The 13,788-nt window shown below is 39.9% G+C and overlaps 1 protein-coding gene across 1 annotated transcript; it reads right to left on the bottom strand.

The window, feature by feature from the left end:
* Positions 1-2,489: 2,489 nt before the first annotated feature.
* LOC114872816 (sortilin-related receptor-like) lies at positions 2,490-13,324 on the bottom strand. Its single transcript, XM_029180465.2, has 10 exons — positions 13,053-13,324; positions 11,193-11,471; positions 10,957-11,118; positions 10,626-10,871; positions 10,273-10,538; positions 5,931-10,192; positions 5,607-5,860; positions 5,056-5,530; positions 4,760-4,969; positions 2,490-4,650 (listed from the first exon to the last, which is right to left on the bottom strand). The coding sequence occupies exons 1-10, from the start codon at positions 13,314-13,316 to the stop codon at positions 4,589-4,591; spliced, it is 6,480 nt and encodes a 2,159-aa protein (XP_029036298.1). The 5' UTR covers positions 13,317-13,324; the 3' UTR covers positions 2,490-4,588.
* Between the last annotated feature and the right edge of the window lie 464 nt (positions 13,325-13,788).

Below are 13,788 nucleotides of genomic sequence, written 5' to 3'. Positions count from 1 at the left end.
TAGTAATCAATTCTTGATAACTAGACGAGTGTCGAAATTGCACTGAGGCTGGATAGTGTTCCACCGCCCCCGATGAAGCTTCTCCTTTCCGCGTCGAAGTCGAGCCATTTAATAGTGGGGACTCGGATATCCCTTCTTTCGCTTGGGAAGCTACTCTCTTCGTGTCCTTGCTGTTCGTAGTCGTGATATCCTCGTCGTTGCACCAGAGATCCTCTACCTACCGGTTCTATTCTTCCTCGTCTTCTTCTTCCTCTTCTTCTTTTATTTAGCTATGCGTTTCATCCTCCTTGCTCATCTCGTTCTCACGATTCTCACGTTTAACTGGTAACACCATTCTCGTGAATAATGGTACCGCTCCTCGAAAGTGGAGATTCGTGTCGATATTCAAAGTCGACCGGTGTTGGCTAGCGTTTTGGACGGAAGGGACGTTTCGTTTCTTCTGTTCAACAATTGGTCGGGTGAAGTGGTACATGATGTAGGTGGCAGAAGTAAAACAAAAGGAAAAGAGTCCGGTTCTTTTTCGTTTAACACTTGGGCGTTAATGGACTTTCAACGTTTACCATTTTGACAGATTCAAAAGGTAAATAAATTATAAAAAATATATTAGTTTTTGTGTATAGTGCCAAAAATGGCACTCCAGGGAAAATGGTACCTAACGAAAAATTTTTATTTAATATTTATGTATCTTGTTATTAATACTAAATTTTAATTGGATATTGAATTATTTGTATATTGTTTTTTATACAGTGCAAAGATGGTATCCTAGGGAAAATGGCACTTAGAAAAGAATATTTTATTTAATATCTATAACCCGTTCAACGGTGACGAGTCAGGATATGTTTACAAATTCGCGCGCTCGACGCAAGGTCGGAGCTCAGTTGTTTCCAGTTCTTCAAACGTTTCGGTCGAGGTTCGTGTACTGTGAGCTGGACCTGCTTCGAGCACGTGAATAGGTATATTGCAATAACTTTCAAATGTATAATAACTAATATTAACTTTCGAATGTATAGAATTAGAAATTGGCAAGTGAAACTTGAATCTTAATTGAATCACATATTTCAAACACATTAAGTCATCAAATTTATCTTCTAATAGAATTTCATCTCACGCTTATTGATCTTTCTGCACTATTTAACTCGCCGCGATTGTCGTCATGATCTTGATAAGATGATCGCGCGGATAGTCACGCTTGAACACGAACGAATTAATAGCAAAAAGTAAACGATTTCCGCGATAAAATGTTTCCGTGATTCGTGTTAAACGTATGACGTAGAGTTTATTGAACACGCCGGTGCTAAATTGAAAGAAAATTACACAGCAATCCATAAATATACTAAAACGGGGCTAACAATTTCGAAGAAAGGAAACAGTCATGCGTTGAAATCATCGATTCATGATTCTCTTTATTTCCACGTAAAGTAGTTATTTTGAAAAACTGAAGAAATTCTTATTTGGGACAAAATATTTTCACAGATTATTCTGCAAAATTAATTACTGAATGTAATTAAATTACAAAATGTCTCTAAAACGATTTGAAGATTTGTAATTATTATACACTTTCGCGTGCAATTTCCGTCGAAAAATTCGCTTAATTACTTACAAGCATCCTCGAACAATAGCGAATCATTATTCTCGCGTGGACCTCGCTAGAACGTTCAAAGGAACCGCTCTCGCTTCTTGTAAAAAGCGCGATGAGCGAGCTGTTCGCATAAGCACCAGTAATTAAGGAAACAATTATTATTACGGTACATTTACACGTGCGTAGCCCAGATTTGTTAAATAGTTACAGACAGACGTCTGTTAGCGTAACGACGCATCGAACGCGATCTTAAAGAGTTTTCATGCTAATCTTCCCTTACCGCAAACTTGGCAAATGAAAGTCGTTTGATGGTGGAAACAAACGATTCCACAATCAGATAAATGAGCTCCGTTTGTTCTGTAATGTTAATTAACATTTTGCAGGCGTTGGAGGGTCATTAGGGTAATTATTGGGATAATTAGAATATTTTAGGGGTGGGCCATTTCTTCTGGCTTTATTAAAATTGTCAAGTATCTAATATTACTTAATTTTAATCTAATTCTTTTTATCCGTAATTTCACATAATTAGAAAATGATTTGAATTGGAATTAGAATTTATTTTTAGTTCCATTGCATGTTGCATTTTAACCCAAATAAGAAATCGGTCGATTTTTTTTTTTTGTTTCCTGCGATTAGAGAACGGTAATTTGGCAACTGGATGGCTCTTCCGGCGGAAGTGTTCTTTGTCGAGTTACTAAAAAGTAGAACGATGAAACAGACGTTTGACCGATTCCACAATGGGCCCGCTTCTTGGGAGACTAAGCACTTCCGTTGAGGATAATTCGAGGTTTTCGACACCGTTATTTCATTACTTCAAAATAAAGATATAGTTTCTTCTGAAAACTTCCTTGGGATTAAATCAATCCAATATGGAATAGGGTACTCCTTTCATCAAAATAAATTCATGGTACTCTGTGCCTTAAATCCATTTATTTACACGCAAATATATTATATGTATACGCATAGATATTTATATATTATGTATATATCACTGTTATATTGCTATAACCCTTGAGATTTACACGTACAAGCTATACTTCATCGATATAGTCGATCTCACAAAATACAAACTGCATCGAAAATTTCTTTTTCGAATCCATCGTTCTTGTTCTCTCTTTCATTGCGTTGACAATCAAACCGAATTACTTGGAATAATCTCAAGCTATAATCTCGAAACACTCGTAACTTCTAACTTATAAATAATTACTCAAAATAAATCAGAAACGTTAAAAAATTCATTTAGTTAACATTAGTTGAAAGGGTAGAAACTGAATTTTAAAATAAAACTCATCAGGAATTAATTACATTTGAGGGAACAGTGTTAATGAGACTAAACCGATCTTAAAAATCTTCAAACATTTTGAAACAGACACCCTGATAATACTGCTGAACGCTTCCTGTTTCTTGTTCCAAAGAATCTTAGTCCTGTTGAATGATTAAAATTGTTCGTTACTCTCTTTGCAATCAAGTTTGAACGGAATAGAAAATATTTCTGCAAAAATTTCATGTTTCTACCTAGCTATACTTTCCGCTCGAGGGTCGTATAAAAAACGGTGACGGCGTTCGCGGTTTCACAGAGGAATGATTCTTTTCTTCTAGATCAATGTTACATCCAAATTACACATTTCTGAATCCCTTATTTACACCGTAACGTACAGGATAATCCCGCGAAGAAACATTTAAAAAGTAGAATACACGCGAGCGACAATATACGAACGCTTAAAAATATAAAATTTCGATCAAGTTATACGGGACGATGGTTTCCGATTTGGCTCGTTTCGACTTCCGGCTCAAAATTAAACGCTAAAATATCAAAATCCTTCATCATCGCCACGGGTGATGACTCGCTTACAAATTGCATGCGCCACACGAATAAGATATTATTTGGTGTTTTCACTTATAAAAGGATTTATTACAAATATAAAATAAAATAGGTACGGAGGCAGAGCGTGAATAAATGCAGGCTCGTGGTAAAAAAATTTTGTCGAAAGATAAAACGCGATGAAAATCTCTGCACTCGAATAAAAAAAAACAATGACGATAAAAGAACAAGCGAAGAAGACAGTCTTTTCGTTATTATGCATATAGTACAAATTTGTGTCAACTTCATGTATGGCATCTCTTGGAAAAAGCTTGAAAAGTTCTGCTCTTCGTACAAAATATTTACTATATGTACAGATTCCTCTTTATCTTCTCTTCCTTTTTCACTCTCTCTCTTGCACACTCTTCATCCGATTTTTACATAAACGTATCTTAACAAAACAACAATTTCCACCTTTTAATAGCTCGCCAATGTGACGTAGACTTAATCGTCCGTATACTTAATCAATCTATCATGTACACCTGGGTGTAATGTAGGCTTCCTTTGGCTAAGAATAAATGTAGATGGGGAGGAGCCTAATTTAGACTTGTTCCCGTACGCTTTCAGTCAGTAAGTTAAAATTACACGTATAAAGTTTTAAACAAAAAGGCTTCAGGCGTTGTAAAATAATATTTAAAAGAATAGCGTAAAATTTGATTAATAAAAATAACATAGAAGTCTCTCCAAGTTCTCTGAAGAACAAAGAAGACAAGTGTTGAGAGGTGTCGCCCTCTACAGAAAGAAGCCTGCGTTACCCTCAAATCTACACGTACATAATTAGTACTCTACGATGTAGGGGTGATATAAATTTCACGTTTCATCTCGTAAAGCTTTCATGTAAGTGCTCTGAGCAGCCCATTTTAATCGATCTGTACTAACTAGGATTAGTGTTTGGTTATATTTCTCTGTGTGTATGTGTGTATGTACGTATGTCAGTCTTGAGCCACTTTCATAAAAGCTTTCCACCTTTATGATCAGGTCGTCTTACCTAAATATATACTCGAACTTTATCGTATTAATAGTGTCTTGGCACATTTTTCCTAACATGTAAATATATATATATGTATATATATATTATAGGTGTATTATGCGTTCGTGTTATACGTGTATGGTTCATTGTGGACGTTTGTCATGTGTTGATTTTGAGCCTATGCTATCACCAATGGTTCGTCGTCGGAGAACCCTCGGATCACGGGACTGTCTTCTTCTTCTGTAAAAAAAAGAAGAAAAATATCTGGTTATAGTCTCTTAGAGAGGGTGGCATCCGCTGTGACACTTGCTGTCAGCAATGAATTGAATTAAATATCGAAGAAACTCACCTAAACCATCTGTAGTTCCTGGGAAAGTCGCCTGTCCACGTCTGGTATCATAGTGACTGTTAGCAAATTGAGTGAAACTATTACTCAACCTTCTGTGTCTCACAATAAAGTATGCCAATGCAGATCCCAATGCCACGATCAATAGACAGATTGGTATAGCAAACGAGAGGATGTTCGACGTGTTCATGGTCACTGGTAACGAGGATACCTCTGAAATAAATCATTCGAAATCAGATTAACCATCGAGAACAGGAACCTAGAAACAAATAGCGCAATCTTTGCGACAAACTAATTACCTCCAAGATTTCTGGTGCTGAAGGTCTCGCTCAAAGGACTCATGTACCCCTCCTCGGTGACCAAACGAACGGCAAACGAATAAATTACATCAGGCTTCACATCCTTGAAGGTATAAGGCGGTTGTTCGACCTTGAATACCTTAGCAAGCGACTCGTTCATCGTGTGTCCTTCCACCATCAAAATTTCATAGTGATACTTGTCAGTCTTTATGCTTTCCGGTAAATCGTGTTCTTGCCAGAAGACGAGGAATCCCTCGTTCTCGTGTAGAACTTTCACCTGATGAGGTGGCAAGATTATAGGAGCTGTGTAGATGACTGGCTGTCTAGATATAGCATTCTCAACGTCCGTAGCCACGCTGATTCGATATTTGCCGCTGTGTTTGATGCTGTTGAAAGTGTGCTTCATGAGTGTCTCCTTGGTGGGTGCTAGGGTCACCACGAAGGTCTTGTTCAGGGTCAATTCTGTCATGCTGATCTGAAACGAACAACGATACAATTTTTAAGCGGATTAATAAAGAAAGAACTAGATCTTCGATCTAGATTGTCCTTACCGTGTATCTGATGGGTTCGTCGATGGTGGGGCAACTAGCGCTCCAAGAAACGATTATACTATTCGGTTTGTCCGTCGCGCTGACCCTCAATTTCTTCGGCGGAGCCCGCTGATTATAATGCGTCAGCACTGTGACAGGTTGACTCAGAGGACCAGCACCGTAATCTCCGTTAACACCCACTGAGAACACGTAAGACTCGCAAGCCTCCAGGTCCTTAATAGTCACCGACAGGTTTGTCGTCAGAAGTTTATACTCTGTGAACAATCACCTCTTCGTTAGCATAAAGCAAAGAAGATAAGTCTATAATTCTCTACAAATAATTACCTTTGAAGAACTCCGACATATTAATAGCATAATGAATCGCGTATTGCCATTTGATCTTCCTGGTGCTCTTCGGTGGATCCCAAGTGAGCTTTACAGTGGTTCCATGGGGTTTAACCAGATGAGCTTGCAGCTTTGTGATCGTTGGCAAAGAAACACCTTGCGTGGTAGCGATTATCGCCGTCACCTTTCCAACGTACTTCTTCTTCATGGCTCCAACCTCGAATGAGTACTTGGTACCAGGAGCTAATTTCGTAACCTCCAAGTGATTCTCCAGAGTAGAGATCGTCTGCAGTGCAGGATAATGAGACGGAGCTCTTGGAGTGACGTGATAACTGTCGACGTCCTTGATCGCCTTCCAGGATAATGTGACCGAGTGATTGGTCGTCGCAACCACCTCGAGGTTCTCGATGTTGTCGATGTTGGCTGAACCGTCGAAGGTAAACGTAGCCACGTTCGAGGAGGCTGACTCGTGATCCCTGTTCTTAGCTATCACGTAGAAGTAGTACTTCTTACCTGCCTCGAACGCTATGTCTATAACTGCCGAAGTCTTTTGCCAGAAGAATCGCATCGGGGGTATAGGCGGTGTTACAAAAATTTCGTATCTGGTAATGAGTCCATTGGGATGACGGGGTGGTTGCCAAGTGACCTCCACCTTGGTTCCATTTTTCTGGGTCACGGTTACGTTCCATGGTTCGGAGGGGACGCCCTCACCGGTCGTCACTGCTAGATACTTAGTAGGCGGGAATACTACGTTCTGACCCTTTAGCCTAACATGGACCGTAAGATTGTAACGAGTGTACGGTTTAAGATTATTGAACTGATACTCCATGTCCTCGATCCATTCGCTGGCGTTGGTCCAGTTAGCGCCTGGTTCCGCTAAGGCTATAGAGGGCAGGAACTCGAAGGTGACGTTAACGGGCACTGGCATCCACCAGAAGAGGAAAACGCTGCTAGCGTTCACCGAACGCTCGTCCAATCCCATCACGAGAAGCTGATAAACCAATGAACTGTTCTTTTCGCAGTTGCTTTCATCGAATCCGTCCATGCAATCCTGGTTGCCGTCGCAGTACGCGGCCAGGGGGAAGCATCGCGTCTCGTCGCAAGGGAACAAGCCGGCATAGCAGGATGGCGTGGCTGCTGGGCTAGAATGCTGCTCTCGGGAACAGCCTAACTCGTCACTGCCGTCAGGGCATTCTTCCACACCGTTGCAAACACCGGTCGCGAGTATGCAGGTACCGTCCATTCTACACATGAACTGATTCTCTCTGCAGGAGGCCGGAACTCCGTCGCAATGGGACTCGTCTTCTCCTGAAGCGCAATCCTTCGTACCGTCGCAGACCCACGCGTCGTGTATACATTTGCCGTTTAAGCACTGGAACTCGTGTTCCTGACAGACTTTAGGTTGTTCGGTAGTCATGTACAGTGCTGTCCACTCGTCGACCTCGTCGTTACCGCAGCCGATTTCATCGGAATCGTCGCCGCAATCGTCGACGGTGTCGCATTTCCACCAATAGGGCACGCATTTCTTGTTGTTGCACATGAACATCCAGTTATTGCAGGGACTGCTGGGCAGAATCGGGGCCAGGGTGGCTGACTGCACGGTAGTGGTGCAATTCGCCTCGTCTGAACCATCCGAACAGTCTTCATCCCCGTCGCAGACCCACGAATTGTAAATGCATCGATGCTTGGCCTGTGATAGATTACAGGTGAACTGCCAACTTTCGCAAACCATCTTATTGCATTCATTTTCGTCCATGCCGTCCTCGCAGTCTGGCTCGCCGTCGCATTTCCATCCAGTCGGTATACACGCGTGCTCGTGTTTGCAGAGGATCTCGTCGGATCTACAGGTGCTCGGTGGTACGTTTTTCGTGCAGTTGTTTTCATCGGAATAATCACCGCAATCGTCTTCACCGTCGCAACGCCATCTGTGATTTATGCATCTACCGTTGCCGCAGGTAAACTGGGATTCCGTGCAATCCGAGTATTTGCAATTTAACTCGTCGGTGCCATCCTTGCAATCCTGATCGATATCGCAGACCCAGTACCGTGGGATGCACTTGGTGACGTCGCACTTGAAATTGTTCGGATCGCAGGTGACCCTAGTGCAATTGATCTCGTCTGATTTATCCCCGCAATCGTTGTCCTTGTCGCATCGCCAGGATGCCGGGATGCACACATTGTTCTGACAAGCGAATTGATTCGGTGCGCAGGTGGAGGCTACCTGAGGGCACGTGGAATTCGCGTACGGTGTGATACCACCTGGACACATACATTTACCCCCGACCATCTCCATTCCATCCGGACAGAGACACACGTGTCCATCGTGAGGCGCGCCCACGCATATGTGCGAACAGGTGCTATTGGCGCAAGCATTGGTACCCATCTGAATACTGTGGGCAAACACTTTCAGATCCATCAAACCAGGTAACTGACCGATGATCGTTGATATTCCCAAACCGTGATCCTTGTCCGCGACGAATATCATTGATTGTTTCCAATCGTCCCAATACATGTTGTCTTTGAAGACCGCAACGGCGAAAGGATGCGATACTCGATCGTTCTTTGAGATAATCTTTTTAAATTTCTTCCCGTCGAAATCGCTCGATCCTATGTAATCCTGCCTAGCATCCACCCAATAGATCCGCTCCGATATGTGATCAATTGTTATTCCATTCGGCCAATCAACGGTGGGTTCCACGAACAGCCGTTTCACTTCTGTCCCATCCAGATTCGCTCTCGAAACTGAAGCGTTACCCGGTGCCCAATCGGTCCAGAACATGTAACCATTCATAGGGTGAACCGCGATGCCTCTAGGTTTCTGGAGATTATTGGGTCCTAGAATGGTTCTTCGCATTCGTCCAGCAATCGATATATCCGTTCTGATCACTTGAATCCTCATCTTCACGCCATCCACGAAATACAAAAGATTAGATACCCAATCCAATGCCATTCCCTCGATGGAACTCAAGTCGACTTCCACCAAAATCTCAGGATAACTAGTACCATTCTTGAAACACTGTCTGCCAATCGTGTCGTTCACGATATCTGCCCAGTACAGACAATTGTTCTTCATGTCGAATTCTATGGCTATCACGTTCTTCAAATCGTGAACCGGCAATGTTTCTAACTTTTCTTCCACCAGATCTATACGAGATATATGTTCCCGTTGAGCCACTAGCAGGAACTCTGACTTCTCTCCTATAGGACACGGAATTTCGTCAGGTTCAAAGTTTCTAGCCAAACCACCGACGCACTCGTCATCGGCTATCTTTATGTATCCCTTCGTTCGATTATAGAACTTCCCGGGTTCGCAGTTTACCGGTACAGCATAGGGATTGTAGAAAAGTACAGACCTATCGCGAATGCATTGATAGGGATTTCCAATTCGGACAAACCCGAAGTCGCATTGATAGTCGTTGTAATCGCAGGGACATATTTCTGTTTTTACTGGACGATCGTAATCCACGTCGATGTAACAATTGGCTCGTGCAGCTCTTCGTTGATAGGTCACTTTACGACCCAACACGCACGTCATCCACGGTTGGTCCGGGCTCGACGGAGACCAGAACTTGAAGTCCTCCTCTTCGCAATCTCTCTCGAACACGTTTCTCAGATCAACTTTGATGATCAACCATTGATGTTGACCGCTCGCGGAACCAAACATCGTGAACACTGTTGTATTCTCTCCAGGTTCGGTCATCAAACCATATAGTCGCAACATTTTCTCGTTGAACTCGTACGATTGCCAGGTTTCACCCTCGTCGGTGGAATAGGAAATATCTCTGGTTTCACCTCGCGATTTGAAATACTTAACAGCCACCAATAAACCACCGTGATTACCCATGTTGAAGAAATAGTAATCCTTGAGGACTTGTGTCCACGTGAGACCGGCATCTCTGGATACGTACAGAGCGGGATGTCCTTTGAGATTTGGCCCTATAACTCCGGTAGCCATTATGATACCAGGAGCGGATTTTGAGCTCATAATAGAGACGGATCTCGTTACAGGATACAATTGGCTGAAACGTTGGCTTAAATGCAACGAACAGTTTTTCGGACACTGAATATAAAATCCTTCGTAATTCGAGGTTGGTGGTCTTATGGGATTCCACGTCGCGCCGTGGTCGAAGGTTATCACTGATACCAAATGCTCAGGTCCAATTGAGCCTGATTTCGGTGTACCTTTCACTTGCGACGCTATATAAATACCACGAAGACCTTCAACTTTGTATAAATCTGTAAATGCCTCGTCGACCACTTCACTGAAAATGGTATAAAAATAGGTTTTAATTATTTATCGAGAAATAACTGCACGATATTATGTGAAACATCCGGTACTCACTTCAACCAACTGTCTTTCCAAGTATTATTGGGGAAAAACGTTAAGATTCCCTTGAGAGATAATGTGAATGTTGCTCTTTTTTTATCTATCATTTCCGATATATAGAGATTCACTTGGGTTTCATTGTGAGAAGCTGTGACAAAGACTCTATTATGCGACACGTCAACGATGTGATAAGCTTTAATTGGTAATTCTGTGCTGAATTCAGCCTTGACGAAATAGCTATACTTGTAGGAGACGTAGAGATCTAAATTATCTGTTCCATTCTGTTTAGAAAAGAATTTCTTTGTTCGTACATTGATTTCAATTAAATTTTACGTACGATTTAATATAAGAAAGTGTTTATTACACACCTTCTTCATTGTCGCGAATCTATAATCGCCTCGAATTTGAAAGTCTTCGACGTTTGTGATGACGACCGTGAATTCCTCATTGAATTTTGTTGACATCCAGTATTCCAAATCTAATTGCCAAACACTGTTCAGCCCAGATGGTTCGATACGTTCCACGATTAATGCTGGCAAAGGAGACCAGAAGAATGCTTTTACGTATTGATATATTGGTATCCAGGTAAATCCAGCATCCCTTGATAACCACAACTATATAAAAAAACGATAACGATAATATGAATAAAATAATGAGGAGAGAGGAATACTTGTGTTAATAAAAAGTATAGAAATTTACTTTTCGCATTGGATCAACTTTGTCAAGAGCAATAATAACTCTATAATGCATATCATAAAATGAGATCTCACTTGGATGAAATGGTACTTGCACCCTTTCAATAGTTTCGCCATCGTTAAGGGTGATGAACAGTAAGCTATGCGAACTGTCCACAAAGATACACTGGAAAATAATAAATGATGAACATAGTTAATTAATTTAGTTAATTTTATTATGTTCATTAAATATAGACTCACGTATCTATAAAACTTTGGATGATTAGTGAACTTGTCCAAAGTGGCATACGGTGCATCGGGTTCGGAGGAAATCCGAAATTTGTCTGTCTTGTTCACAAATGTATTACCATAATCGTAACTTATATACACAGCGCTAGGTGTAGGGGGGCTGGCTGTTGCAAATTTGTCTAGCATACGTTTTACTGGTGTACTGTCTCTTGCTAGACATATTATCACATTAGATCCTTCTCCAACCCAATGTACCATCAATTGCTGATGTGAATCATTTAAAGCATTAATCTGTAACACAGCATACGTGTATAGGAATAAATGAGATCTTTATTACTCAATGAATTATATAATTTTGTCAGCATTGCTTTTGAAAAAAGAAAGATATTTCTAAACATTATTTTTAAAGACAAATCGTTCATAATACAGATAAGGATATGCTGATAAAAATACATTATCAATAGGGATAGGAAAAAAAAGAAGGCAAAGGTTGGATATAATATTTATTATTACTTCAGAAAATCGTAAAAGTAAAATAAATGAACATAGAACGTGAGTCATAGATGTTTACAATTCTTGGAAAAATGAATCCCCATTGCATGTGTAAATGAGTAAACAGATGATGTAATGGTATAATAATGGTATAATTACTTTCCTTATTATTAAAATTAAAAATGACGGATAAGATATTATGTTTTCAAAATAATTTTAAACAATTCTTTTATTTGCTATTTCATGGGTTTATATAACTTCAAGGTTGTAGCTCCTGGGGTACAAGTATTTATTAAATTTAAAAAAAAAGAAGAAAACATTCATCTGAATAGAAAATTATGACTGATAAGTATTCCAAGATAAATAATATCATATTCAAATTCTAACTATAAATTACTTTATCAACTTAAGCTGCTGACACATTATGCTTCTTTGTTATCACCCATACAAGTACTTCTATACATGTTCAAAGGCATGGCATGCACTGGTGACTAATTGTCACGTACTATAGTATCAGAATATTATATACAAGTCTAATTTATTGACACAATGCATGCAGCTAAAGACAAAGTGTTCTATACTTTTATTTATTTTAGTACAATAATGAACAATTACATAACAAATTATGCAAATACTTGTATGTTATTCATACTCTCTTGAGAGATATATAATAAAGAATAAGTGAATATTATTGAAAGAATAGATATAATACATAATTTATCAAATTACAAAATTATTTTTGCAATTATTAAGTAGAAAAAGATAGATAAAATTCTCAATGAACATTACAATTCATAAATACGATCATTTCAAGCATTATTTATTTGTTTACAATTTATTTACGAGTTACAAAGAAACATAAATCATAATATCGAATTGGAGTAAACGGGTCGTTCGATTTGTCCAGCTGATACGATTCCAAATCAATAAATAATCCCGCGGTCGATAACAATCAATGACTGCTTTATTTGAAAGACAGATCGGTCATTTATTAAAAAGAAAAATACAAAAGGGAAAGAAAGGCTGATTAGAAAAATAAAGAAAGCATACAGAGCGGTTACTGACCTCTGCATGTCAATAACAGAACGACTATGATGCTACTCCGTTTCGTCAAGATTGATTAAATTTAGTCCGGAAGGGACATAATACCGCAATTACGCTCTCCACTGGTCGCTGCACAAAGGCAGCGCTATGCGTCGGCCTTATTAACTGTCGCGTAAAATTCTAAAATCGCTGCTACAGGCGGAATAACAAGTCCATAAAGATAAGAAAACAAAAACAACGCAAATTGTGCGGATAATGGATGAATGGCATCGCTACTGGCGGAACAGGATCAAAAAAACTGGAACGCTTGTAATATAAAAAACGACAATTACGTACCTTTGTTGTAATGTTTGGATTATTATTTGGGAACGCTTGAGGAACATCTCGGCGCATTCGACTAGATGACGTTTCGCTGGTATCATGTAAATGCTCATCACGATTGATGATAATCGGTTGTTTGTAATCGAACGAATCATCATCCACGATGTACAATGTTTTCGCATTGTCTCCGAACCTCAGTCCATTATTCGAGCTAGTTAACAATATCAAATGAAGTAAAAGCGCGTAATAATAAAAGGCCGAAGTCACCCGGCCGGCCATCTTGCTCAGACTGACTTTCTTTACTCATGTACAAATATATATAAGTCGACATATATGTGTATGTTCATGGTCTATATTGAACGTTCATAAAATCATTAACTTGCACCCTTAAGCCGCTCGATGCACATGTGCATGTCGCTCCATATGTAACGTGCCTTCAATACCTTAGACGGTATGAAATCTTAGAAGGAATTATTGCGGAAGCAAAATTGCTTTCGTTGATATCTTAATTTTATTAACTTTATGCAATAAACTATAAATAATCTCTAAAGGAAAGTTCTTGAATTCATTTCTAGTGGAGCTGCATGCTCGATGTGAAAATGCATCTTGTGGTCACTATTAAGCGCGTTTAGGAACACTTGAAAAGAATCAGTCTCGAATTTGAATTACGGGGAATCACCCCCTAAGAACTATTCGAAATGTTGCGAATGGTTACCCCAATAGAATGAAAGTTTTAATTAATGCATATATA

This window comes from Osmia bicornis, chromosome 7, assembly GCF_907164935.1.
Source record: "Osmia bicornis bicornis chromosome 7, iOsmBic2.1, whole genome shotgun sequence".
In the NCBI taxonomy this organism is placed as follows: Eukaryota; Metazoa; Arthropoda; class Insecta; order Hymenoptera; family Megachilidae; genus Osmia; species Osmia bicornis.
The sequence above is the reverse complement of the archived record's forward strand: the minus strand, read 5'-3'. Positions and strand labels throughout refer to the sequence as shown.